The sequence below is a fragment of the Hibiscus syriacus genome, unplaced genomic scaffold (assembly GCF_006381635.1).
Source record: "Hibiscus syriacus cultivar Baekdansim isolate YM2019G1 unplaced genomic scaffold, ASM638163v2 tig00110332_pilon, whole genome shotgun sequence".
NCBI classification, from domain to species: domain Eukaryota; kingdom Viridiplantae; phylum Streptophyta; class Magnoliopsida; order Malvales; family Malvaceae; genus Hibiscus; species Hibiscus syriacus.
Genome location: NW_024062688.1, coordinates 3669845 through 3697240, shown reverse-complemented (window position 1 = coordinate 3697240; position 27396 = coordinate 3669845). Strand labels below are relative to the sequence as shown.

Genomic DNA, 27396 nt, shown 5'->3' with positions numbered 1-27396 from the left:
CATATTTTCAATAATCTAAATTTTATTTTTAAACCCTAATCTCAAATTACAAACCCACCCTTCCCCCACTCCATCCTCACCCACCGTCACCCACCAGTTTAGATTACCTTCATCACTCCTTCCATTGGTAAAACACGAAAGAATAAGATTCAAGTTTATAAAGTGGATACGAATCAAATTAGTCTTCGAAACTTTTTTATTTTCACCTTGGTTGCTTAAACCGGGAGATTTACAGGCGAGAGTGGGTGTTGTTTTCAAAACCTTTTTCTTTTCATAGAGCTTAAACTAGATGGATTTACAGACAAGAGTGGATTCTAGATACCATTGAAAATTTCTTGCTTTTGACCTTGGTTGTTTTAAGTAGTAAGATTTGCATGCAAGAATGAATTATGGGCATTATTCAAATTGGGAGAACAAGTTTTGATTAATGGTTGTGATATGCGACTAAACGAAGAATATGAAGTGTTGAGAAATAAATAATCAAAGGGGAAGAAAATTGTGATTTATAGTCTTCGAAATTTGAAAATTAAGGAGGAGAAGCGTTTGAAGAAGGATTACAAAATAAAAAAAATCGCTGAAAGCAAGTAAAAAGAAATTTGTAACACAAACCTAGCGAAGTGAAATAGGGAAAAACGTGCGTTTAAACTAATGAGAAAAATGGGGGAGAAAACATGAGGAAAAGAAACAAGGAAAGAGCAAAAAAAATGAGAAAAAAATAATTTTTTTATAATAATCTAAATGACGTCATTTTGGTCTAAATTTAAAACTTTTTAAAAATTCAAAATAACATCGTTTTGATGTGAGTTATCATGTCATAGTACTGTTAATTATTTAACGACGAAGTGATAAAAAAATTCAAACTACAAAAATCAGTGAGTAAATTAAAAAAATTAAAAATACGGTGAGTAAAATAAGAGAAAAAATAAAGTTCAATAAGTAAGGGTGCAACTTACTTAAAATAAAAATTAATTTCAATTTCAATTTAAAGGCAACACCGGGCAGAAATCATTAATTGGTCAAATGATCAAGGTTTGAATCTCGATATTTGCCTTCAATATAACATCTTGTACTTTATGTATGCCTTCAATAGGCATAAACCCTTTTGCCCAAATGCCCATCTTCAACATTCTACTATTTCAATAAGAGACATACATAAGACCTGAAGCTGAAACTGGCCTGCAACTCGAATCTCAACAATAATAGAAAGCAAAGTCAAGGGGTAGGTGACATTGGGTACCGAGTCACGTCAGCGACAAGAGTTGGTTACCAAATAAGACACAAGTAGTCCGAAAGAAAGAACACATTATCAGCAGGGATAGTCACAAGCTCCAACCATGGAAGATACTAAAAAAAAAAAAAAAGAGAGATGATTCATGTCAAACATAATAACTTAATAGGATGAAATCCAGCCTAAGAAAATCAACAAAAGTCAAATATAAATGATATGATATAGCATGGTCTCAACTTGCTTGCAACTGAAATTGGATCAATAATGTTACCACTGCCCTATAAAGTATATTCAGTAGGAAGTGCAATTATGCTTATGATATCGATACCGACTCATAAATCCAGCTTCTCGACGGATGCTTTGAATGTTGCTCTTAAATTTGCCTTTACTCCATCATCAGAAAATATGAAATCAATAGCATTTTCAGCAAGCTGAAACATTTCGGTCTTTCCAAGACCTGGGAAAAGAAGCAGCAGCAGGGTAAATCATCAATGAGCACATAAACAAATTATTTGTCGTATACCCTTCATACATGCAAGTTAAATATTCTACTTACTGAATGCAGAGGACGCAAGACCGTACTCCCCGGAAAGACTGGTGGAAAAAACCCCGGAATCGTCTGTGCAGAGAGCCAAAGGATGTTTTTCCTTGTATAGATCAACTGCAATACCGTTTCACACAGTTGATTCGTCTAAATGTCAAAACGAAGCAAAAAATCAAAAAATGCTTGAATCCATTGAGAATAGCAGATTACATATACTTGCAAAGTAACTGCTAAAAGAGTTGAAACAGAAGCATATAAGCCTGACCAAAATGATGAATATCTATTGAAGAAATCGTTTCCGTCCTGATATTGGATGTCAAACAAATCTCAACCTGCAAAAGGTTTTTACGAAACAAAAGAGGAGATCTTAAGCTCGCTAAACATTCTAAAACCAGGAAAAAAAAATCGGCCTACAATAAATCAACCTATGTACTAAGTGATATATGACACTCAAACCAATCTATTAAGTAAATGGTTTTGAAATTCAGGTATCAACATATGTACCAAGTGATAAACATCTTACGGGGATTTTTGCTGTTTTTAACTTTTTCCAGTTTTCCTTGTCGAAGCAACAAGCATGACCGATCCTCTGTGGAAGAAACTCTATCATTGCTTTGATTTCCTCTTGGTTAGGTACCTACAAACACTAAGATATGAAAGTAAACTAGTAGTTGTTATTTCAAATACTATAAAGCATGCTAGTAGTATGACAGTCTATAGAAGTAGGAACGAATGCACACCTCTCCGCAGTGAAGAGTGATATAGAGCCCCTGCTCCCTAGCAAACTTTAACGCAGGCAAGAACGTACCCCTACATCAGATGCTAATAAAATTTAAAATACACGATCATGGGTAAACTAGTACAGAATTAACAGTATTCATGACCGACTATTTAGAAGAAACAAGAAAAGTGTTTGCATATGAGTACCAATTGCCAACAATTGGATTTCCGGAGAGATCAATGCCGACTACCCCTAAATCCCTCATTTCCAGTGCAAGCTTAACCTAAGAAAAGAAGATATAGTTATATTTATAGAACAAATAACAAGCTTTCCACAAACTGCAATTTTAACTTACGGTTTCCATGGCAGCTTCGGTGCTCTCACGTCGGTCGATGCTGAGAAGAAACCTAACATATATCTTCTTTCGTGCAGTTCCATTAACTGTATCGTTCTTCAATCCAGTAGGACAATAATCAACATCAACTGAATTGACAGCTCTTAAACCCTCCATCACGGCATCCATATACGAGCGTTTACTCATTCCTATAGAACCATTTCTCTGCACAACGTTTCCATGATTTCATTAGCTCAAAAATAAACAACACCCCATGAATCAAAAACTTTTTAATCCCATTACCTTAGGAGTTGTTCTAAGCTCGAGGTATACAACATTCTCGGAAGCAAAATCCTCAATGACCTGTATGTTGAAATAGCAACAAAGTATGAGAGGATTTAACACGATGAACTACGGTAAAAGATATGTTCTAGTGGAAAGCTTCATTACTTCTTTTGTAATCCTTGTAATGGTCGAGTGATCGGTAGTGAGAATGTGGATGAGGTCAAACAGCTTGAGCACTTCATGTAGAGTACGGTCATCTGAACCGAAAGAAAAAAACATATAGGAGTGTTCCCAAATTCCAATCTTTTAACAGACACACACACACAACACAAAACAATCAAACCCCATTTTCCTAAATGTGCAAAAGGATTAATCAATCCATAAACAATTCAACCCCAAACCACACTCAAGTTGCTAAACTCACTCTTATTGATTTGAATTTCGATCTATGATGCCGACGAACAACTAATAGAGTAAAGCATTAAAAAAAGGTAGAGGAAGAAACATATATATACCTTTCATTATAACATTCTCCACATCTGAGAAAACAATGACACCCTTCTCACCTAAAGCTCTAGCAAGTTCACTGTCAAGAAGACAACAATACATCTAAATAAGCTTTCAGAATTCAGAATAACAAAGACAAATTGAAAAACTTGAAAAATAAAGAGAGGGGAAAAAGGGTAATCAGCTCACAATAGAGTAGAGTTTCTAACTGAACCATTGAGGTGAGCATGAAGTTCAACCTTTGGCATCGAAACGCACCACTCCATGTTTTCTCTGTTCATACTTTTTTGCTGGGTTTTTCCTTATCTTAGATTTAGCTAAAGGGTTCACCTTTATGGAGTTGGGTGCTGGGTTTTTCAACAGGGGATACGTTTCGGGATGTGATAGATTGAGTTTTTTGGTACTTTTTTAAGCTTCCTATCAGACAAGATGGTCGAAGGACAGGACAAAAATGTAAAACACAAGCCGACAAAGAAAGACAGAGAATTTGCTGCAATGGGTCCGAAGAGACAGTAACCTACTATTTGTTGGGCTTTCAACAATGTCTGATGATGTCCGATATTAAGACCCAAATTTCCTGATTGGAAGAGACTGGCACCGATGACATTTTTTTTATTGAACAGGGCATCGATGACATTTGTGTATCGAAATCAAATTGACTAGTGATTTTTTGTCCACATCACAAAAATTAAACCATCAATAGTTGATTAACCTCCATGTTTCTCATCATCTAAACCAACACAAACCATCACCTCATGTGTTGTCCGTCAACAATCGACGCAATGAGAATGGACTAACTTGCAACCGAAGCAATAAGCCATGACATAAAACCCAAACATGCAACCTCACCCTCGTATTTTGAGTTGGAAGCAAAATCAGATAGCGCAAAGAAAATTGACTACTGAAAGCAAGATGCCATTTGAATAAGGCAAGAGTCAACTAGAGACGTGAATAAAATCATGTAAAACTAACATGCAAGCACCTTAACGAGGAGAGAATGAGTAAAGAAAGTCGTTTAATGAGGGAATATACATGTAATCTTAATCCAATTAAGAAAAATATGAGATGAATAAATACAATCTCACCAACACATCAAAGAGATGTAGGACGAAACATACGATCTCAATCACACATCGATAAATTCTCATATAAAGTTTTACAATTTATATAATAACAATTATCACTATGCGCATGTTGTAATCTTATGTAAATAAAATAGTGGTATCAATGTTTTATTCAAGGTTAAGATGGGTCATTTGATCGTAGGGTTAAGATCCCTCAGTTATAAAAAACTAATATGATAGGTGGAGCATCAATAACTATAGCATTCACGCTATATAGATCGAACAAGATTCGTAGTTTAATGCTTAGTTTTGAAAAAAAAAATGAACTACCAGATTCTGACCTGCATAAAAATGATAGCAGTAGCAACATTGAAAAAACAAATGATTTCAAATGTATGAATTACTTGCTTCTAGAAAGCCATTATAAAAATGAAAGTTATAAATTCTTGTAGAATTGAAATTACAATCACTTACGACTCTTCTTTCAAATAAAAAATGATAAATCATTAAACATCGCCATTCAAATAAAAAAGATAAATTGTTTAATCTTCAAGAGAAGAACAATTATTCATAGTTTAGTAGATACTTTTATTTGAAAACATCCATTTAAATCATGTTGATGCTCGTGGATACCGCACATTAGATTGGTTCTAAAGGAACCCCTGGATGTCTCAAGTTGAGACACCTTCACATAGAATGAGAAAGCCTCCTTGATTGAAACCCCTAAGCCATTAGGTAAGAGAAATTTTATTAAATGTTGTGATTTTCTCTCTAAATTAATAAAGGGTAAATCACTATGATTCTTCATCTATTGAAAGCGTCAAAATCAAGGACGGAATTAGGATTTCAAGTTGAGAGGGATAAATTATAACTTTTCTAAAATTTGGAGGGAACAATTTCACAATTATCCCATAAATATTTAAATTTTATATATAAATTAAAAGTTAAAAACGAACTTTTGGCTAGGTGGGGACCTCCCAAACCCTTAGTGGCTCCGTCCCTAGTCAAGATGATTGTGAATCCCTTTGCGGCTGTTTGGTTCGAGGAATGTGGGATTCTCATGGGAATGAAATCCACATTTCTCCGTTTGGTTGGCCGAGAATCTCATTCCCAGTAATGTTTTATTACTAATAGTAAATTTTTTTGGTATATTACCGGAAATGTCATTACCTCCCTTCCCTTAGGTATTGTTGGATTACCGGCGTTTTGGACTAAAATACCTTTAATTTTTTTTTTCAAAAATATATTTCTTCTGTCATTGAATAATAAAATTATACGAAGGTTAAATTTCAAATTTATCCTTAAACTATTTTAGATTTACAAAAAAAAAGTCTATAATTAAAATTTTATATGAAGCCCAGGGTTAAAATAAAATTTTATACTTTCATTAAACCTTTTTATATTTTTAATTTTGTAAAAAAATTATATAAATTTTATGAATATAAATTTTTTAAAGAAAATATATAAATATTTTCCAACTTGTAATATTATACAAATATATAATAAGGACAATTTGGTCAAATATACATTCCAATAATCTTTTATTCATTTAACCAAACACGGTAATCTTACATTCCTGCTAAACCAACTAAACACAAAATACAACATTCTCAGTAATCTTATTCCCTGGTAATCTTTTATTCTCACTGATAATATTACATTCCGTGAACCAAACACACCATTATTAGTTTATTAGTGTATGAGAGAAACTTTTAGACAAAGTATCTATATTAGGATGTCAATCAGTAAAACGATCTACGACTTTTTGTTTAAATAAATAAAGGGTTAATCAACAATACTCTTTGATATGTTGCCTTTGTTTTGTTTTTTTTGGTTGAAAATGGAAAAAAAAAACTGTTTAGCTTTCTCTCTTGTCTACTATCAGCAGTTCCTCAGCTTTCTTAGGGTAATCTTTCAGGAAGTTTGTGTCTTCATGGTACTTCCACATCTGTTTGGTGTTAAAATCCGCCACACGATTAGCTTCTCTAGGTATGTGTTTCAGATCAACTTCCCAGTTTCTCTTAAGTAATTTTTCAATATGCTGCAAAATCGTAAGTTTCCTGTGCTCGATCGATTTGCTCTTGATTAGGTTAATGGCTTCTTTGTTGTCTGATTCAAGGATCACTTTAAAATTAGGGTAAATTACTAAATAATGATTATCGATTAACGATTAACGATGTTTTGAAATTTTGATCATTGATTAATTTGGTTCGAAATCGATTAATTAATCGAATTAACAAAAATTATTAAATATTTTATATATTATCTAGTCTTAGGGAGTGTTTTAACTTCGATTTTAACCGAGTTAATCGAAAATATTAAATATAGATTATATATTATTATTTATAAATTTTGACTGAATTAACTTCGATTTGATTATTTTTTTTTGAAAAAAAAATTAATTTGGTTAATGGTTAAAAGGAAAAATTAATTAATAAATTTTAAATAATTCGATTCAACCGATTAATCAAACAACCAACTAAACACCCAAAAATCATATTTCCAATGAAAATATATTATTAGCAAATAAATACAATCACAATCCCCACCTCCCGGTAGGAATTGCTCGAGTTTGGAGAAATATTATCCGACCCCTATCTAATTTGGAGAATCATTATACCAAAATCCTAAACGTGATAAGTGGGGCGATAGCCCTTTAAAAATTTAAAATTATCATATATTTTAATTTTTTTATATTTTTTATTGAAAATCTATTTTCACCTCCGAAAATTTTATAAGTCAAGTTTATCCTTAAAATTTTATAAGTTTAAATTTACTCTCCTAAGCTCCCTAAAAGTATCTTTCCCCGCATCTATGCCATGGCTATTAAAAAATGGGGCGCAGTGCAGAAATTTGGGGAAAAATCTAACGAAAAATGGTTATGGAATATTGAAATTCATCGGCCATTGTTTGATTGAGAAGTTGCTATTTGAGATCAGTTTATTTCAGTATTAAATAGAGCTTCAAGTGTCAATATTCTCTCGGATTCCCATGTTTGGTTAGGTTGTCATGATAGGCAATATTATACGAAATGTTATTGCGAGTCTGTTTCATCGCTTGGTTTAGAAGACCTCATATGGAGACTTGTGTGGGCTAATCTCGCTCCTTCTAAAGTCGAATCATTTGTTTGGAAAGTCATCCACGGTAGAATCCCTACTCTAGGCCTCAACTTCTCAAGCGTAACGTGACCTTAGGCGGAAACACCAATTGTGTATTCTGCTGTAAGGTAGAGGAATCAATTCCACATTTTTTCATTGCAACTTTTCTTGAAACATTTGGGCTAAATGGTGAACACTCTGTGAAGATACTAATTTTTTATCCATATTTATTATTATTATTATTATTATTATTATTATTATTATTATTATCATTATTATTATTATTAATAAATATATATTAAATAAATACATATAAATAAATAATTACAGACCAATTACAACTGGACCGGCCCAGTTACAAACAAACCAGAACCGGTCCAAATCAAACCAGAACCCCTAAACATTTGGGGTTCCAGTTAGGGTTTCCTAACCCTAATCTAGCCGACCGCCTCATCACAGCCGTTGGATCTGAGAGATCCAACGGTCCAGATTGCCCCAGATGGAAACCCTAGGGTCTGATACCCTAGAGACACGCGGCCGCCGCTGCTATCTCGCCGCCTCCGCCGCTGCCACGTCTCAACCGAAGACTCCAGAAGCTAGAACACCAGCCGTCCACGCCATGGCTACGGGGTGAGTCACCACTGGTAGTCCGGTGACTCACCGAGACCCCCTCATCGGACCGGTCCGACGGCCACACCGGTGGTGGCTATAAAAGCCACCACCCCAACCTGAAAAAAAAAAGAAAACGGAGACAGAAAAAAAAGAGAGAGACAGAACCGAAGAAAAAAAAAACAGAGAAAGAAAAAAAAACTACTAAACCAACGATCTCAGTCAAACATCCAGCAACCAAAAACAGAAGAAAAAGGAGGAGAAAGACTTACCGAGGAGGCCAAACGTCAGATCTCACCAAAACCTTCGAAAAGCCGAAGGTATTCTTTTAGATTTGCTCCGATTGGGAGCCGTTTAACGGAAAAAAACATCGGAACCGTCATTAGGACGGCCCGATCTACATTTAGATGTAAAAAAAAAATTTTCGGCCACCGAAGACGGTGGCCGGCGGCGGTGGTTGACGGCGGACGAACGCCGGCTAACGGCTGCCGGCCGGCTGGGCTTCTCTCTGTTTTAGAGAGAAGCGAGAGAAAATTCTCTCTCTCAGAGAAGAGAGAGAGAAGGAAAATAATGAAATGAAGCTGGCCCTTCGGGCCAGCCGGTTTTTGGACTTTTATAGTCCTTCCCGAACGACGTCGTTTCGGGAAGGACTATGCGCATAATTATAAAATAGTTAAACCCCGTCCGCAGTCCTCCAAACTTGTAAACTTTACATTTTAGTCACTAAATTGAATTTATAATATTTTTAATTCAGTTTTCGAATTTTAATTTCTTTTATTTTAGTCCTTCATATTAAAATAATATATTTAGGATAAATTACATATTTAATCCCTTAATTTTAATAAATAATATTTTAATCCCTAGTTTATATTTTTAATTTATTTTATTATAATATCCGAATTTTAGATGATTTTATTTTAGTCACTAAATTATTAAATAAGAAAATAACATATTTAATCCCTATAATTTTGATTAATTATGAATTAGATTTTTTTTACTGTAATTTAGTCAGTTATTTTATATGTTTTCATTTATTTTATTGTTTTTAAATATATTGTTTTAGTAGTATTTTTATTTTTATTTTATTATATTGTTAAATATTTTTATATATTCATAAATATATATATAATAAATAGTAATTTTTAAATATTTATTTTTAATATCGAAGAAAAGGACAGTCTTAATACAACTGGATGTCCTGTTCTGGTATTTTTAAATTAAACAATATTATTTAAATTAATATTTATCAATATCAAAGAAAAGAGTTGTCTTAAGGCACCTAGAAGTTCTTTTATGATATTTTTAAATAAATAAATATTTTTATATAATTTTGAAATAATAGGATTATAAATTAAATATATTTTTGAATTTTTAAATTTTAATAAATAGAGACAATTTATAATTAAAAAGTACCAATTTTGGGCGTTGTAGGGGTGCTAATCATTCCCTAAACGTAACCGACCACGAATCCCTTTTTATTATTAAAAAGAACGAATTTTTTGGTTAAATGGCAGATCAGTTTATCTTTTAATTGATGTTTTCTTAAAAACTCTTTTAAAATATATTTTTTAGGTATTCAACCTACCTGATCCAAAAGGTCGATGGCGACTCACAAATTATTTTCAAAATTATTTATTCACATCAATTTCTCCGCCAAATTTAATATTTCGTGCCCGGACGAAAACCGGTTACGACACTCTGGGATATTCATTTTACAACTCCTGGGAACTCTCCTTGTTTTATAGCATTCTAGAACCGTTCTCTAGTCACTCGCTCCTCAAAGTCGATCTGGAATTTAGCCTTGTCCGGATTTATATGGACGATCTGATTATACAGAAAGGAAGTCATTTCCAAAGGTAAAAACTTTTTAGCCGATCAGATGTTTGACATTGCTTTACTGCGAGTGGGTTTTTGGGCAAAAAGCAAGTGGTCTCGTTCGGTTGCATTTGTACTTGATTTCGTTCGAAACTCTAGTGCAATCAACGTACAGAATCTCAGGTGATTAGTCCGTTATCGTGCTAAGGGCCTGTTATATGTCTATCAATGCCTATGCAGTTGCTGTGTTTTCGAGTTGAGTTTCTTCTGTTGTAGGCCCCTAGGGTCCGGTTGGGTATTATTTATATTGAATTCTGACTGTGTTTACTGAAGGCTGTTTTGGATTGTGATAGTGTCAAGCTCCCGTTCCGTCTCGTTTCTCAAGAATCGGTCAGTGAGATTGGTGAGTTCTGTTCTTACTATGTGTGGGGAGACACTTAGTAAGGGCGTTAGAGTTTCGGCTGCTACTTGTATCCAGGGCCGGCCCAATACATGTGCCTGATGGGCGACGGCCCATGGTAGCATATAGGGTCGGGGCATCAGTTTCTAATATTGTGACCAGCCCACCTTGTGTAAGAATAAATCTGGCATGCTTCTAATATTGCAGTCAATTCCTCCTCCGTTGGATTTAACACTCCATTCGATCTTGAGAAGCTAATAAGAGTCGCACCGTTGAGATCACGAAGAATACCCCCAATGTCGGCCTTGCCTACACATCCTTGAAAGGCTGCATCGACATTAATTTTGAATTTATTTGCTGGAGGAGCAGACCAGGAGCCAAAGCTGGGTCTGCTGGTGCTGAAAATATGTTTTAGAAGTGAAGATGCTGGATGACTTCTAGTGAACTCACTAATCGACATAATTGAATTCGGCCAATTGCTTTTAGCCCATGTGCCAATCCTTAGTACAACAATGTCAATTACTTGGAAAACTTCACACCGTTTATTATTGAAGATTGCTTCATTGCAGAAAAGCCAAATGGTTTATGCATTGACAGAAAAAGCAAGCTGTCAGTGTACGAAAAGACAGTTTGATCGGCACTTGTTCCCACATGATAAGAAAATTTTCCAGGGACTCAGAGATAACAAACCGAAACGCGCACCAAAACTGCCAAATCCTCTATGAAACTTCACAGTGTCAGAATAAAGGTTTAACTATTTTCAGGTTGTTTTTATATAATACGCAAATAGCCGATGCTTGCACACTTACACCACGCTTCAACAACTCAGACCAGACATGAATGTGTTCTTGAACGGCTCTTCACACAAACGATTACACCTTTTGAGGAGTCAAACCTGACCAAACTAACCTCCACAGTCTATCTGCATTAGCTCCAACCGATGCTACTTTTAAACAAAAATCTTTGGGCATGTAGAAGCCAGAAGAGTTACCTACCCACCTCAAGCAGTCTATACTCACTGAAACTCTATGTATTGGTTATTAGGGTTAGAAAATTTTGCTAAACTCAAATTCCCAATCGAACAATCGTTAGCGTTTTTCCCAAATTCACATATCTTACCTTTCTTCTTCACAGCGTTTGTCTATTATACGGTACAAGTATAGGGGCATAAAATTATTATCTCGCACAGGGCATTAAAATTCATTGGACCGGCCCTGCACCTCACCAATCTTGGGCAAATATCTCGGCAAATCCCTCATCTAAAAGTGTATTTCAAGTATTTGACTACATCTATGAGGGTTTGCTTGACTTACGATGAAAAGATTGACATTAAACATCTCCTTCCGTTGCATCATATGGTAAATCAACCCCCCAAGCTGTCATCCCTCCATCGATGCGCTGTTGGACTACAACCCTCTTCACAATCCAAATTAAAGGAAGGATGATAAGGAATCAGTTCTCCACTCCTATCTTTTGCCATTAGCTCTTGGGCTTTAAAAAGGATAGGAAAGACACAACAAATGCTTGCTGCACTCTATCTAAGGGATTTAAATAGCGGTTCGCTATCACGATACAATTTTCAGGAGACAAACCACTTATTTTGTACTTTACAGATATTTTGAGTCTGTAATATAGTGGCATGGTCAAGACCTTTTTCTATTTTATTTTTTTCTTCTCCTTTTCTTTCAATGTATGTGATGTTTATTATAATTAAATAAGATGAAGCTTTGGATTTTAGGAATTAAATTGATATGATAATGAGATGTTAAAAGTTAATTATTTGGAATTAAGACTAAATTTAAAAAATTTAAAAGTTGAGGGTTAAATTTGTTATTATAGCTTTATTAGCTATCATGTCATTCCTCTGTAGTTCATAAGCCAAGTGATCATTTCAGAACGTTTTATAATTGGGAGAGTAAAAAAATATAATCTAACGACTATTTGCGTAGTTTACCCTTATTATTATTATTATCTTCTCTCGTATTAGGGGAAAAAAGAGGGAGGAAAAAAAAAAGGAAAACGAAGTGTCCCAGACTCGTATTTGTAACACACTAAAACAGCATCTGGCAACAAAAACCCTAATTTAATCCTCATCGATTCACGATGGGCCACAACCCCTAATCCCTTGACCGTTTCGGCTCTTTCTCTGATACATGTATGGAATCAGAGAAACACCGCACTTACCCGAAAAACCCTAGAAATTTCTCAATTCCCTCACCTCAACCAATAGCCACAGTAGCAATAACAGCATGGCCATATCCAATGAACTAGCGCAAAAGCAACTGCCCTCCATATCGGAACGGTTTAAGGCTTTATTAAAGCAACGGGAAGATGAACTCAAGGTTTCCGGCGGTGTTGCAGATGACGATGTGGGGGAAACGCTAACTACGGAGGATATTGTTCAGCTTTACGAGATTGTGTTATCGGAACTAACTTTTAATTCGAAGCCGGTAATTACTGATCTTACGATCATTGCCGGTGAACAGCGAGAGCACGGGGAAGGCATTGCCGATGCTATTTGCGCAAGGATAATTGAGGTTAGTTAAAATTAGGTTTTCCGTTGCAATTGCCAAGTGATTTGATCGTTTTAAAAATTAATTTGACATGCATTGCTTTCAGGTTCCAGTAGAGCAGAAACTTCCTTCTTTATATCTATTAGATAGCATTGTGAAAAACATTGGCCGAGACTACGTTAGGCATTTCTCTTCCCGTTTGCCAGAGGTGTGTCTATGGCAATATTTTTTATGAACTTCATCACTATTAGCTTGATATTCATTATCTTTATTTAGTTAATTATTTTGGTTTCATTTCTTTAGGTATTTTGTGAGGCGTACAGGCAAGTTAATCCTAACTTGCATCCTGCAATGCGCCATTTATTTGGCACGTGGTCTACAGTGTTTCCGCCTTCTGTCCTTCATAAAGTCGAGATGGAGTTGCAATTTTCTCAATCGGCAAACCAGCAATCATCTGTTGTAACTTCCTTGCAGTCTTCCAAATCTCCTCGTCCAACACATGGCATACATGTTAATCCTAAGTACCTGCGCCAGTTTGAACAACAGTCAGGTGCAGATAGTGTAAGCGATGCTAAACTCTGTTATTTGTATCCTCTGTTTTATTAGCTTGCACATTGTTCTATTCTGTAGTTGTATGCACATGCACTGTTTAGGATATAACTGCAAATCATGTTTTTCTTTTGAAAATTTCTTTGAATTAGATGCTGCTAGCAGTTATAGATCCTCTTGACAGATTTTCTTTTGGTACTTAAGGAAAGTGATAACTTAAAGCTGAATTTGATATTGATCACTTGGGATAGGCTGGAATGAGGGTAGAGTTGTCAGGATGTTAAGGACAATTGATATGTTAAGATTTTGTTGTGTTAAGTTATTTGCTGAGAATTAGTTGGAACATTGTTATGAGATGAGAGCTTAACATGGGCCTGCAGCAAGTGAAAATGCAGCTTGTTTTATCTTCTGTTCATTTTTGGTGAGCAGCATGATATCAGGTTTTTTAGTTCTATAACTTCAAGAGGACAACAATGGAATTGAAGAAGAGTAAGCTATCTATAAGTGCAATTACTTTAAGAAACTTGCAAATCTAAAATCCAACTCTATTGGAACAACTGGCCTATTAACTTACTATTCTGTTTTGAGGGAATGCGGTGTTTGTTTTCTTTTCCACTGTGCTTTTATGGTTTTTGTGATTAAATTTTTCTTTTCCCTTCCTGTTCCTTTCTAATTTTGTGTTGGCTTTGTGCTTCTTTTTCTTGTTAAATTTTGTTTAGAATGTCTTTCTTTTGACACAAATCATATGCCTTTTTACTATTGATTAAGATGGTTAGCTTTGACTGATAAACATATTGGGAAATCTTTTTAAATCATATGTTTTCCCTTTCATTGTACATGCATCTATATTATACTTGCACAGAATAGCATCTGAAGTGTGTTCTTAATCATTGCAGAATACTCGGCATGTAAGAGGCATGTCTGCTGGTCAAAAATTGTATGGTAAAAAACATACCATTGGATACGATGAATTTGATTCTGATCATACTGAGGTTCCATCTTCACATGTTGGTGCGCAAAGATTGAGTTCGACTGGAAATGTTGGGCGTACTTCTGTTACATTTGGGGCAAACAAACCACAACATTTTTCAGTTTCCAGAGTTTCAGGACCCTTGTCACAATCAACGATTGGATCTGATAGACTTTTATCATCAGAAGTTGATGATCTGCCATCAGATGATTCTCCCAAAAGGTTCTCTGAGATAGCCTCTCCATCTCGACCTGGCTTTGATTTTGAATGTGGAAGGGGAAACATCAGAGATGAGGAAACAAGGGAATGGCAGAAGAAGAATTTTCATGGCGATTACCATAATTCTTCTGAAAGTTCTTTGAATGCATACAAGCTTAGTAATGGAAATGAGCGTCAAACACTCAGGGCTTTAATAGATGCATATGGTAATGATAGAGGACAAGGAATGTCTAACAGCAAACCTCTACAGGTTGAACGGCTGGATGTAAATGGATTGGGCAATAAGGTGGCTCCAAGATCATGGCAGAATACTGAAGAGGAAGAGTTTGATTGGGAAGATATGAGCCCAACGTTAGCAGATCGAAGGAACAATGAATTTTCAGTGTCATCTGTTCCAACTTTTGGAAGTATTGGAGCAAGACCTGCCGGGTTAGAATCTAATAGGAGCAGTCACACCCTTGTTGATGATTCTTCAGCAATTCCTGAAGATGCAGTTCCTTCCCTGAGTGTATACAAGTTCAACTTTTATCTGTTCCCTTTTTTGTTCAAGCATCCTTGTTTTTAATACAACTGAGGATATATGTACTTCGAAAAGCTTGCTTCCTCTCCCTCTTTTTTTTTTTGCTCATGTAGACCGGTGGCTATTTCTAGTTTTCATCAGTTGATATTTTCTATCACCAACCTCTAAGTTTTTTGTAGGTGACACAACTATAAGGTCTCCTAAATCAAGAGGATTTGTGTCCTGGTGCACCTGTTCGGCTTTCCATGCTTTTCATTTCTGTTGTTCAGTCCATTCTGGATTTCTGGACACCATTTTCTTTTATAAATTTATAGATTTGCGGTGTCTTTCTTATGTATTTGACACTTATGTAGTTGGTTGGTATATTCTTTCTTACATTTACACGTTTTAATATGTTTTCTGCAGTCAGGTCGTGGATTAAATCAGACTCAACGTTCGCGTTATCCTCAGGATGCTTGGAGTTCCTCATACCCTTTTCCCCAGTCATCGCACCTTCATGCCAAAGGAAGAGGAAGGGATAGTGGTATATCCTCCTTAGGTGGTGACAAAATCGTCTCTCCTATTGAGAAATTACCCGAGGGTGGTTCACAATTTGTAAAGCCTCCAGCTTTTGTGCCAAGATCTGCTTCTTCTAGCCTTGGCACTGTTACTGTTGGATCCCAGCCAGCCATTTTACCAACGACAACTGGGGTATGGCCTCCGGTAAATGCTCATAAATCTCAACCACCAACTGTGCACTCTAACTATTCACTGCAGCAGCATGGTAGGAATCACTTTAATTCACTGAATCTTGTCATGAATCCGGGCCAAAACAAATATCAATATATGCCTGAACAGTTTGATAGTTTTGAAAGCAAGGATCAAAGCTTGACAACGGCGCCACAATTGCCTGGACGACGTCCTGCATTGCAACAGCGGAACTCATTGCATGGAACTTCTTTGCAGCCACACTTTCCTCATGAGATTCGTGATGGTTTCCTTTCATCAGCACCTGGACCTTTCCTGCCTCGCTTATTGGCACCACCCTTGAATCATGGATATGCTCCCCCAATGCATGGTGGTATGGTCCCATCTAACCCAATACCTGTTGCACAGCCTTCTTTAGTGATCCCAAATATGCCCACTGGCTCATTACATTTCCGCGGGGGAGCCATGCCATCTCGCCCTCCTGGTCCTCCAGCGTCTCAAATGATGCCTGTCAATCAAAATGCAGGTCAACTGCTTCCTAACCAACCTCAGGGTGGTGCATTTTCTGGTTTGATTGGTTCTCTCATGGCTCAAGGTTTGATTTCATTGGCGAATCCAACTCCTATACAGGTATATATTTAGATGAGGTTCTTCTGTGGGATTGTATCTCAATGAGATTGTATCTCAATGAAAAAATTTATTTCGTAGGATTCTTTGGGACTTGAGTTTGATGCAGAACTCCACAAGATGCGACATGAATCTTCTATAAGTGCTTTATATGCTGATCTTCCAAGGCAGTGCACAACATGTGGCCTTCGGTTCAAGTCCCAAGAGGAACATAGTACTCATATGGATTGGCATGTGACAAGAAACCGGATGTCTAAGAACCATAAGCAGAAACCTTCCCGGAGTTGGTTTGTGAGTGCTAGCATGTGGCTCAATGGTGCAGACACTTTGGGAACTGGTACAGTTCCTGGGTTTTTACCCGCCGAGGACATAGTAGAACAGAAGGATGACGAAGAATTGGCAGTTCCTGCTGATGAAGATCAGAGTACATGTGCATTATGTGGTGAGCCTTTTGATGATTTTTATAGCGATGAAACAGAGGAGTGGATGTATAGGGGGGCTGTCTACATGAATGCACCCAATGGATCAATTGAAGGCATTGATAGGCCACAGTTAGGTCCCATAGTGCATGCAAAATGCAGGTCAGAATCTAGTGTGGTTCCCCCTGAAGATTTTGTAGGGTATGATGGGGTATGTATTTTTATTTTTACCTCTAAATTGCATTGGCACGCTAATTTTCCTTGTTGCCATTTCTGTTATTTCATCATATTCAATTCCATTTCCAGTTCAAGCTGAAATGCAATTTTTGTGTAGATATTGGAAAGAAAATATGTTGTGGAATTGAATACTGATAAATTTTTAGAAGTGAAGATGGATGAGATACTCTTCTCATTTATATATTTTGGCATTAAATTATGGGATACGAGTTCCATCTGGCTTGTTTGTTTTCAGGAATACTGAAATGTACCAAGATTATAATTACATTGGAGTGCTTCTTGTTTCCTGCAATTATAGACATTTTGTTCATTCCTATTTCCTTGCTTTTCTGAATGCTGAGAGGGTGATGTGCCGGACTGGGTTCTGCAAATATATATATATATATATATTTATCGTTCTTTGTCTTACATTTTTCTTCTCGTTACTTGCAGGGAGGTTCTGAGGACAGTAGTCGAAGAAAAAGATTGCGGACTTAATCTTATTAGCTCGGCGTCTAAGCTTTTATTTCACTTGGTTTGAGTTTCACCTTAGTGGTATGCTCTTTCGAAGTTTTATGTTAGTGCTGGTCGTTGCAGCAGCTTGGCTATGTGCCAAAACCTTGTACATGTATAGTTGATCTTGTACTATGCACATTATCTTGCGGCAAAAGAGGTTACAGATTCAATCAGAGCCTTAATTTTGTTGCACTCTCCTTGTTTCTTTTATCGTCTTGACAGTAGTCACAGCTGGCATCTTGAAAATGTTGTATGGGGAGTATTGCTTTGTTTGTTCACCGTGCCGTTTCGAGTTTTGACCCCTGTATGTAGTTCCCAAACTTGCTGCGGATGAATTCACGATATTTAATGTGTCCGAGTTTTCTCTGTTCTTTTTTCCTGTCCTTGTGATATTCTGCAGGGTCACACGGAAAGCTTCAATTGCTGATGCTGTTAGGCTCTTTTGATTGAAGCTGCGACAGACTACTGACTGATTAAACTCCTTTTGGTTGTGGGATTTGGTTATTTTTGTTTCCAAAATAATGGATAATTTGAATTGTTGAAATTATCTTCATTTATATCAGTTCATGTTTCTTGTGGACCTCCATTAAACATTGGTCTTGTTTTGTTATTTTTATGGTTTGCATTGTATGCATGAACTAAGCGTTTTATTTACGTCAGCCTACAACACAATAAAATGATTCTAAAATGCAACATATTAATGAGGTAAAAAAAAAAGAAATTGAATGCAATCGAAAATTTTATTAAAAGAGCAACTGTGTAACCTTTTAAAGTAGATGAATAATATTTTAGATTAAAATGTGTTGTAATGTAGCATTATTGATTGTAATCAAAATTATAATCATTTATTTAACCTTTTAAGTTGGATAAAATAATATTTTAAAAATTTTACTGAAAATTAATCTTAAATTAGACCGTTGTAAATTAACTTTAGATTAGACCGTCTTAACTATCGAAATCTTTGGTGATTCATCAAGATTCTTCTGATCCTTTTCTTTTAGATCCCTCGATACCTTAACAACTCCAAAATACCTCCCCGTCACCCATCTTAATGTGTGTTAAGCTCACAATATTCCTGCAAATTGTTAGGATCCTTAATTTAAGAATTTATTATATAAATTGCATTATTGTGTTTATGGGTTTATTATTTAAAATAATTGGTTTTTTAATCTTATAATTTATATTAAAATATTAATTTTACTTAATTTGTGTTATTTAAGAATCTTAATCCTCGATGATAAAGCTATGAACTCTATAAATATGTAATGTCCTATGATTATATTTGGTAAAATAGAATATAACAAAAAAATCCTTGGAAGAATTTAAAGTGAAAATAGCTTCAATTCAACTAAATGGAGATGCTAATAAGTGGCATGATTGATTTGAATTATACCAGTGCGTTCCTACATGAAAAGTAATATAAAAGTGAAATTCTTATTAATTTTGGGTGAAAATGTTAATGGAGAGCTTGTTAAAATTCATCAGACCTCAACAATTTTAGAATATCAAATTGGGTCAAGGATTGGGCAGAGAGACAACTGGTAGAAATATTTATGCCCTACCAAAACTACCTAAATATTTCGATTGAATCATTAATTATCTCAAGACAACATTGTTCTGAGGAAAACACATGAAAGAAGGAACAATGTCCTACATTAACCAAAAAAAAAACTTATATATTCTCTGATAATCAAAGAAGAGGCTTTTAACATACAAGCAACGGTTATATTGTGAAATCAATAAACTATTAAGTGGGTCTGGTTAGTACTGGGAGACAATAGCAGCGTCTTTAGCTCCACGGCCGCTAATATTGGCCACAACCTTAAATTTGGATGCTTTTCTCACGGTAGTTCTTGAGATGTTTTCTTCATATCCTGGGATGGACTAAGGGTACGGCTGGGACAATCCCCTCCTAAATGCATTTTATATTGAAAATCTGTTTTTCATCTCATAGAATTTTATAAGTTCACTTATTCCTAAAATTTTAAAAATTTATCTCCACAATATAAAATTTTGTATCTGTCTCTGTTCGTATCAATCATTGAGTTTTTTCCACATTAATCTTTAAATTATTTATTTTATCCACATTAGATTTTAATTTTTTAAATATATTTTTATTGATTAAGAATAAAAACTTGTAAGACAGTTAGAAGTTGAAATTGGAGAGAAAAATACAGCACCATAAAACTATGATTTATTTGTAAAATATATTGCTCTTGGTTGTAGCTTTTAGACCGTTTGACTTGACTTTCTAAAAGTACTTGTAGGTGAAAAGTTAATTTTGACTGTAAAATTAATGTAAATAGGTAAAAATAAAAAAAAATTACGATGGAAATGATGGTTTCAAACTAACCCCAAAAACTATCCAAAAGCTAGGATTTCTAGCTTTTTCAATTTCAACCTTGCGTTTGAAAGTAAATTATAATTTTACCCTTAGTAATGCATCGACTCTATTCAATTATGTATTTATATTTTATTTTAATAATTTAATAATAAAATTCTTAAAAATAATTTATTACTTAGTAATTTATTTTAATTACTAAAATATTTACCTATAGTTTGGCGCAACTTTTGAAAAGTAATTTTAAAAGTGCTGTAAAAACGAACTTTTAAAAATATTATATAAAAATACAATTTAAAATATAATTATTTGAGATTATTGTTAAAAAGTGAGTTTAAAATATAAAATGTCTTTTATAGATATTATATTGTAAATTAAAAATATAATATTTAAATTATATTTACATTTATTATTAGTATGATATATAAAATATATCTACTTAAACTAGAATAAAAAAATATTTTAAAATAACTCATTATTAATATTTTTATATATGAAATATTTTGTAAAGAAAAATATATTATCAATACTTTTTTAAAGGTGGATATTATATTATTATTTCATAATAGTTTAAATACTTATTTTGACAAAATTATTAAAAAAATTAGTAATTAAAATAAATTATTAAGTAATAATTTTTTTTAAAGATGTTAGTATTAAATTATTAAAAGAAATGTAAATACACAATTGAATAAAATCCTTGTATTACTAAGAGTAAAATTATATTTTGCTTATAAAAGTAAAATTGAAACTGAAAAAATTAAAAATCATAACTTTTACGGTTAATTTAAAACCGTCATTTTCATCATAATTTTTATTTTATTTTTTATCCGTTTAGTAATTTTATGGTTGAAGCGGAACTTTTTACCTAAAAATGTCTTTATAAAAGCTAGCCAGACGGGGCTTACGACCATCCCTGCCATCATATCCTCCTAAGCCTGACCTAAGTTTTCCGCACCTTTTTTTTTAGGTTTTCTCGGTACTGTTTGTTTCTCCTTTGGAATCCTATCCACTGACATTGCTACAGCTAGTAGTGGTTTTTAAGGAAAATGTATGTTGTACGATAATTTAATATATAGTTAAAGAAATATATTATTATAAATGTTATTATTTTTTTAATATTTTTTTTAAAAAATTATTTAAAATATTATTTATTCTACAGAAAATGTTAATTTCATTAGTTAATTTTTGGTAAAAAAAAATAATGTTTTAGGTAATACTCAATATTAATATTTTTGGTAGAACAAATAATATTTTAAGTAGAATTTTATCGTAAATGTTAGCAAAATAATAATATTTCTAGTAGCGTCTTTTCCTTAACCGTATATTAAGCTGATGCACCTGAAACTTTCTCGATGTTAAGTCCTTCTCATAAGAAATGAAAAATTATGTTTAAATTTATTATTTATTTCTCATCATAATTTTACAAGGGTAAATTATATGAATGATCATCTAATTATGGGGTTGGTGTCAGTATAACCACCATTTTCAAATTTGAGTCAATATAACCACTTCTTTATGCAATTGGTTTCAAAATAGTGCATGCCGCTAATGATTACATGATAATTAACAAAATTTATATAATTACATATTTTATCCTTAATACTTATATATTCAATCAATTTGATCCTAATTTTATTTTTATTTAACAAATAACTTTCCAATCAAGAGGTGACACGTGCCAACATATGATCATGACATATGTCAACTCTTGATTGGAGGTTTTTCTATAAATTTTAATTATTTAATTAAATTTATTTTTTATCCAATCAAATGATCATACATGTCATCTCCTAATTGGATAGAAAATAGATAATTTACGTTTAGAGGGGTTTAAACGTAGGTCACTTGGCTGAAACAAAGACAACCAAACCACTGGATCAAATGATTCATTTGGTTAAATAGTTAAATATTGCAACAAACTATATTTATCTTACAGTATTGTTAATGATAAAAAATATATAGAAACAAAATCATTCAAATGAGGATTGGAACCTAGACCAATTATAAAATATAAGTGCACCTAAATCAGTTAAACAAATATAATTTTTTTATAATTAAATGGATTATATGTATTATAAACCATATTTAGTACAAGGTTTAAAATTAAAAAAAAATTTATTATTTTTATATTTTTAAGTTAAATTCAATATTTGTAATGTTAAATTTATTATTTCTATATTTCTAAATTAAATTCAGTAAATTTTCATGTTTATATTTCTAAAAATAAATATAAAATTATAAAAATAAGTCTAAAGACATATTGACACATGTCAAATCCTAATTGGATGATTAATTTATTAAATAAAATTAAAATTATGACCAAATTAATTGCATGAACAAGTATTGAGGATCAAATATATAATTATATCAATTTTATTAACTGCCACATAAACACTTCTATTGGATATTAACAACAAGTGGTTATATTGGAACCAATTAAATAATCAAGTAGTCGTATTGACTTAATTTTAAAAATGGTGATCATATTGACACCGATCCCATAATTGAAGGTCATTCATATATTTTACCCATTTTACAAATTCTAAAATTAATTCAATGATTCGAATACATTTGACCCTTTTAAAATTTTTACTTCAATTGGTTCTTTAAATTTTTTACTTTTTATTAAAAATTTATTTTCGTTTATTCTAACATTTCATATATTCGTCTTATTTTAAGATTTTATACATTTATTTTTAACATAAAATATTATGTTCGTCCATGATTTTATATATATATATATATATATACATACTTATATAAATTTAATTTTTTTCAATTAAAAAAGAACTTTATTAATAAAAGTAATTTTTAAAAATAATATATAATCATTTAATTTATTAATGATACAAAAATTATATCTAGGTTTAATATTGGACGCGGTTAGTATTGGGAGACGATGACAACGTCTTTATCTAGGGTTAATATATAATCATTTAATTTATCAATAAAATTAATTTTTAAAAATAATATATATTTTAGACTTTTTATGTGTTTTCTATTGAAATTCTATTTTCATCCACTACAATTTTGTTCACCCCTAAAATTTTATAAGTTGAAATTCGCTTCCTAACATAAAATCTTACGACGTCCATGTAATGAAATCACTTATGAGTTCTACAACTTTTGGTCTTATTACGTACTCCGACAAAAATATATTTTCATCCATAACAAGAAAATAATTAGATTCCTTTCCAAAGTTTGTCCGAATTAGTAAAACTTTCCGCCAACAATACAACATGAAACCAGACCATTTTTTGTGCTTAGAATAGTCTTAAATCCTTCACGCTTGGATTCAGATTTAGATACAGACATTGATATATTCGTAAATTAGATAGTAATTCTAATTAATTTACACTAGCTTTGCTGAAATTCATTCCGACTTTGTTGACTTCATGAATATGCTAAATAATATTAATAAGAAATGGCCATGCATGATGACTCGGACATGGAAGCGCTCTTTTTTCTGCATTTTCGCTTCTTATTAAGATTTGGAAGATCCGTGCAAGACCGATTTCTCGTCATTTCTGTTGCTGGCTGAGACCCCATTGATTGATCAATATCTGTAGGAAGAGATACATATTTGATCAAATTAAATTGATTTATACGTCGTATTTTATCATTTAAACTCGATTTGAGAACACATACCTTGAAGGGACCGTGTTGAAAGAGCTGTAGGATGAGAAACTCTGGTGTTGGTTGGTTTTACTGTTTTGTTGGGACCAATCTTGAATTCATTCATCTGTATTGAATTCCAGTCAAGTCAAGAAGTAAGATATAAATAAAACTAATTTAGCCTATCCAAATTGCAGTTTTTGAATCAACATACCCAACTGGGATTAACGGTGGAAGAGTGATCCAAACCAATGTGTGCCACGTGTATAACATCTGTCGGGTGACCAACTTCCATCTCTCGCTCTTTCGCAACTACAATTAAAACCCCATGCACCCAGAAAAATAAACGCATTCAAATATAATGTATTCGTATTTATTGTGTATTTAAAGAGAGACAAAAAGAAACTCACCAAAGATTTGTGTAAGAGATTTAAAACCTTTGTAGATGCCTTTGATCTTGCCGGTCATGATGTTGGTCTAGAAATCATGCAAATAAGGGAATTTCTGATCTTTCTTGAGAAACAAACAAGGGAAGAGAAAAGAGAAAGAAAACTGGAATTTGATAAAAAGAAAGCGTTGAAAGAATATTAGAAGAGAAAAACGATAGTGTGAGAATGAGAAAAGGGTGTTGAAATATAGATTACTTTGTTAGTTTTGATTACCAAACACTTGATTTTGTGAACAATTATTCGTTGTGGGATATGTTTGTAGGCTGCTTTATTGTTTTAATCTAGTGATGGTCGGAGTTCGGATATTTTAATGTCGGCTGCTCTATAACAAAATTTTAGTACTGTTTTGTTTATAGACAACTGTTGCAGTTCCGATTTGATGTCGTATTAACATAATTTTGTTTAGTTTAACTAAAAGAAATTTTAAATTTTACCTATCGACATGTCAATATTAAAGGAATAAAAATCAACATAACTCTTATAGGATGTTTCAAATTTATTGTTAAATTTTAAAAAATAATATTTATCTATAATTGTTGAATGTAATGGTGAAGCACGTTAAAGCTAAAATTTTCATGATAAATTTGAACTTTGAAGACTATATTATTCAGAGAATTATTATTAGCTTCTCACATGAATCGTAAAACGAATATAAAAGATATAATTAAATATTAATATTGTAACATTTCAAAATATAGATTAATATTTAATATTTGATCCACTACTAATGTATAATTTATACGTGATCAAAGAACCATATAATTATATATCATTAAAAATTAAAGGATACTACGAAACTAGCAGTCACCCAAATTCTTAAGATGTTGCTATTTTGTCTCTCCAACTCCAAAAACTTTCAATTTATAGATATCGATTAGCTTAGTCAATCCTCCATTAGAGAAGAGCTAACTTGATCTTTTTCATTGGCATAATAACATTTTTAACTTTTAATATTTATATATTTTATTAATTTAGTTTTGATTTAAAAAATAAAATGTACGAAACAAGTTACCTCAATAGTTAAAGGGATTGTTGTTATCTCTAAAGGTTCCGAGTTTGAGCACATCGAATGTCAGGAGTGTTTGAGGCTTCAAGAAACCTTGTCGAACCTTATCCCGAGTAAAATGACAATCAAATTCAATATATTTTGTTCACTCGTAGAAAACTTGGTTTGTGGATAAGTGAATAGCTGCTTGATTATCACAGTATAAAGAAGCATGAGGAACTAAAACATGTAATGAAGACAAAAGTGCTTTAAGTCTAACTAACTCACAAGTTGTCGAAGCCATAGCTAGATACGCAGCTTCACAAGACAATCGGCTGGTAGTGTGTTGCTTCTTCGATTTCCATGAAATGAGATTATCACCAAGAAAGGTACAAAATCCGGTTGTTGGCCGACGGGTGTCAGGACACGAGCTATAAACAGAATTAACAAAACCACTAAGTTGCATGCCAGATGTCGAGGAGAAAAATAAACCAAGACCTGGATATAAGAAAGAAGACGATGTGCTGCCATAAGATGAGAATGTCGAGGAGAAGAGACAAACTGACTCAATAAAAGGACAACGTAGGTGATGTCGGACCGAGTGTGAGTAAGATAAAGCAAGCGACCAATTAACCTCCGATACAACTGAGGATCTGGTAACAAATCACCATCATTCATACTAAGTTTGTGAGGAGAAAGCATGGGCAGACTCGCAAGCTTCTTGCCAAGAGAGCATGTATCTTTCAATAGTTGCAAGGCATAATGCCTTTGTTACAAGAAAATACCTGATGAACTTTGAGCAATCTCAAAATCAAGGAAATATCTTAAACATATCTTATAAGATCTTACAAAAGAAATATTTAGTATAAAACACCACAGGCTTTATAACTTATAACATATCTTATTAAACATTGATAAATTTATACTCATATTACTCTTGCTTATACATTTTATATCATTAACATATAGACTTTTAAATAATGTAAAATTTATAATCAATTTTCATTTCATATAAACTACATATAACTTATACATTTTTCATTTAATATCAATTTGTTAAATTTATATTCATTTATTTAACTTGCCCAACGTATATCGCTGAGAACTCAAGGTATGTGAGTACATTGAGGTTGTGCACTAATGCAATCATCATTGCTCATATAATTTTGCACTGAAGTGCCACATAGTTTTGTCATGAAGGACCGCGTAGAATTTGTCCCAAAGGACCACGTAGAATTGTCCCGAAGGACCACGTAGAATTATCCCGAAAGACCGTGTAAAACCCTCGACTCTTGGCATGCCAACTATACCTCTAATTCTTATACATATACCTTGGGCTTTAACTTTTGTAATTATTTTTCGTTTCACTATTTAAAGTGTTTTATTCACATAGAGTACATTCTCGTAGTTTACTTTCATGTAGAGCATTTTCGTATAAGGTATATTCACATAGAGGATTCATTCATAACATTCTTTACAACATTTCTCACTTATCATTTATGTTCCATAGAACATATTCACTTAACATTTCACGTAGAAAACATTTAAATATTATATCACATAATATTATATTTAAATCCATATATTATTTCATGTCAAATTTCCTAAACAAAATTTATATCCAAATATCATAACAAGATCATGTCATAATTCAAATCATTTACATTAGCATACTTTCAAAATTTGGCTCTTCACAAAACAAATTATTCACAACTTATTCCGTAAAGCATGATAGAAGTGTTTCATAGTAAAATTTAAAACAATTTTTCTTTCAAAACATTTGAGGTTGACTCATCGCGAGTCTTCCTCCTATTAAATTTAACAGTATAGTAAAATGTACTCACATTTGCCTCACGTAAGTTCTAAACGAAATCCTTTTCTTTTCTTTCAATCTTGTACTATGTTGATTCATTCAGTACCGTTTCGATCCAAATCTACACATAAACATGTCCCATATCAATACCGAATCTCCGTTAACAGTTAACCGATTAACACTTACATAAATGGAACGAAAGACTTTAAATTTCAATTTTCAGACTTAATAGTATCAACACCCCTTCTACCATACATATATTTTTCTCTTATGGTACCGATACCCCCTTCAGTACCGATACCATTTTGACATTCTGAAATTTCGATTTCAGTTACAATATTGATACCTT

The 27396-nt window shown here is 33.1% G+C and overlaps 3 protein-coding genes across 7 annotated transcripts; 1 reads left to right on the top strand and 2 right to left on the bottom strand.

Moving 5' to 3' along the window:
* Window positions 1-1035: 1035 nt before the first annotated feature.
* Window positions 1036-4041, bottom strand: LOC120119154 (N6-mAMP deaminase-like). Its single transcript, XM_039139032.1, has 11 exons — window positions 3809-4041; window positions 3628-3698; window positions 3278-3369; window positions 3131-3190; window positions 2849-3052; window positions 2700-2776; window positions 2513-2582; window positions 2296-2409; window positions 2038-2104; window positions 1785-1889; window positions 1036-1685 (listed from the first exon to the last, which is right to left on the bottom strand). Exons 1-11 carry the CDS (start codon window positions 3898-3900, stop codon window positions 1561-1563), a joined length of 1077 nt encoding a protein of 358 aa, XP_038994963.1. The 5' UTR covers window positions 3901-4041; the 3' UTR covers window positions 1036-1560.
* Window positions 4042-12615: 8574 nt separating this feature from the next.
* LOC120119437 (polyadenylation and cleavage factor homolog 4-like) lies at window positions 12616-18330 on the top strand. Of its 5 annotated transcripts, none has more exons than XM_039139252.1 (9): window positions 12616-13142; window positions 13225-13326; window positions 13422-13679; window positions 14564-15364; window positions 15782-16065; window positions 16180-16436; window positions 16590-16693; window positions 16772-17320; window positions 17779-18330. In XM_039139252.1, exons 1-9 carry the CDS (start codon window positions 12855-12857, stop codon window positions 17821-17823), a joined length of 2688 nt encoding a protein of 895 aa, XP_038995183.1. In that variant the 5' UTR covers window positions 12616-12854; the 3' UTR covers window positions 17824-18330. The 5 variants fall into 5 exon arrangements, with proteins under 5 accessions (XP_038995183.1, XP_038995182.1, XP_038995181.1 ...); XM_039139251.1 differs by having other exon boundaries at window positions 15782-16074; window positions 16177-16436; XM_039139250.1 differs by having other exon boundaries at window positions 15782-16436.
* A 5269-nt stretch (window positions 18331-23599) lies between these two features.
* On the bottom strand, window positions 23600-24268 carry LOC120119276 (CRIB domain-containing protein RIC10-like). The gene is made up of 4 exons (XM_039139108.1): window positions 24211-24268; window positions 24015-24112; window positions 23834-23927; window positions 23600-23748 (listed from the first exon to the last, which is right to left on the bottom strand). Exons 1-4 carry the CDS (start codon window positions 24266-24268, stop codon window positions 23600-23602), a joined length of 399 nt encoding a protein of 132 aa, XP_038995039.1.
* Between the last annotated feature and the right edge of the window lie 3128 nt (window positions 24269-27396).

Bases quoted from the DNA above. Each gene is read 5' to 3' on its own strand.
- LOC120119276 (XM_039139108.1), bottom strand. From the start codon at position 24,268: ATGACCGGCAAGATCAAAGGCATCTACAAAGGTTTTAAATCTCTTACA. The intron at 23,928-24,014 runs GTATGTTGATTC...AATTCAATACAG, and splicing joins CCACCGTTAATCCCAGTTGG to ATGAATGAATTCAAGATTGG. The intron at 23,749-23,833 runs GTATGTGTTCTC...CTCTTCCTACAG, and splicing joins TTCAACACGGTCCCTTCAAG to ATATTGATCAATCAATGGGG.
- LOC120119154 (XM_039139032.1), bottom strand. From the start codon at position 3,900: ATGAACAGAGAAAACATGGAGTGGTGCGTTTCGATGCCAAAGGTTGAA. The intron at 3,053-3,130 runs GTAATGGGATTA...AACGTTGTGCAG, and splicing joins AGCTTAGAACAACTCCTAAG to AGAAATGGTTCTATAGGAAT. The intron at 1,686-1,784 runs GTAAGTAGAATA...TTCTTTTCCCAG, and splicing joins TCTTGCGTCCTCTGCATTCA to GTCTTGGAAAGACCGAAATG.
- LOC120119437 (XM_039139249.1), top strand. From the start codon at position 12,855: ATGGCCATATCCAATGAACTAGCGCAAAAGCAACTGCCCTCCATATCG. The intron at 13,143-13,224 runs GTTAGTTAAAAT...CATTGCTTTCAG, and splicing joins TTTGCGCAAGGATAATTGAG to GTTCCAGTAGAGCAGAAACT. The intron at 16,694-16,771 runs GTATATATTTAG...TTTATTTCGTAG, and splicing joins CGAATCCAACTCCTATACAG to GATTCTTTGGGACTTGAGTT.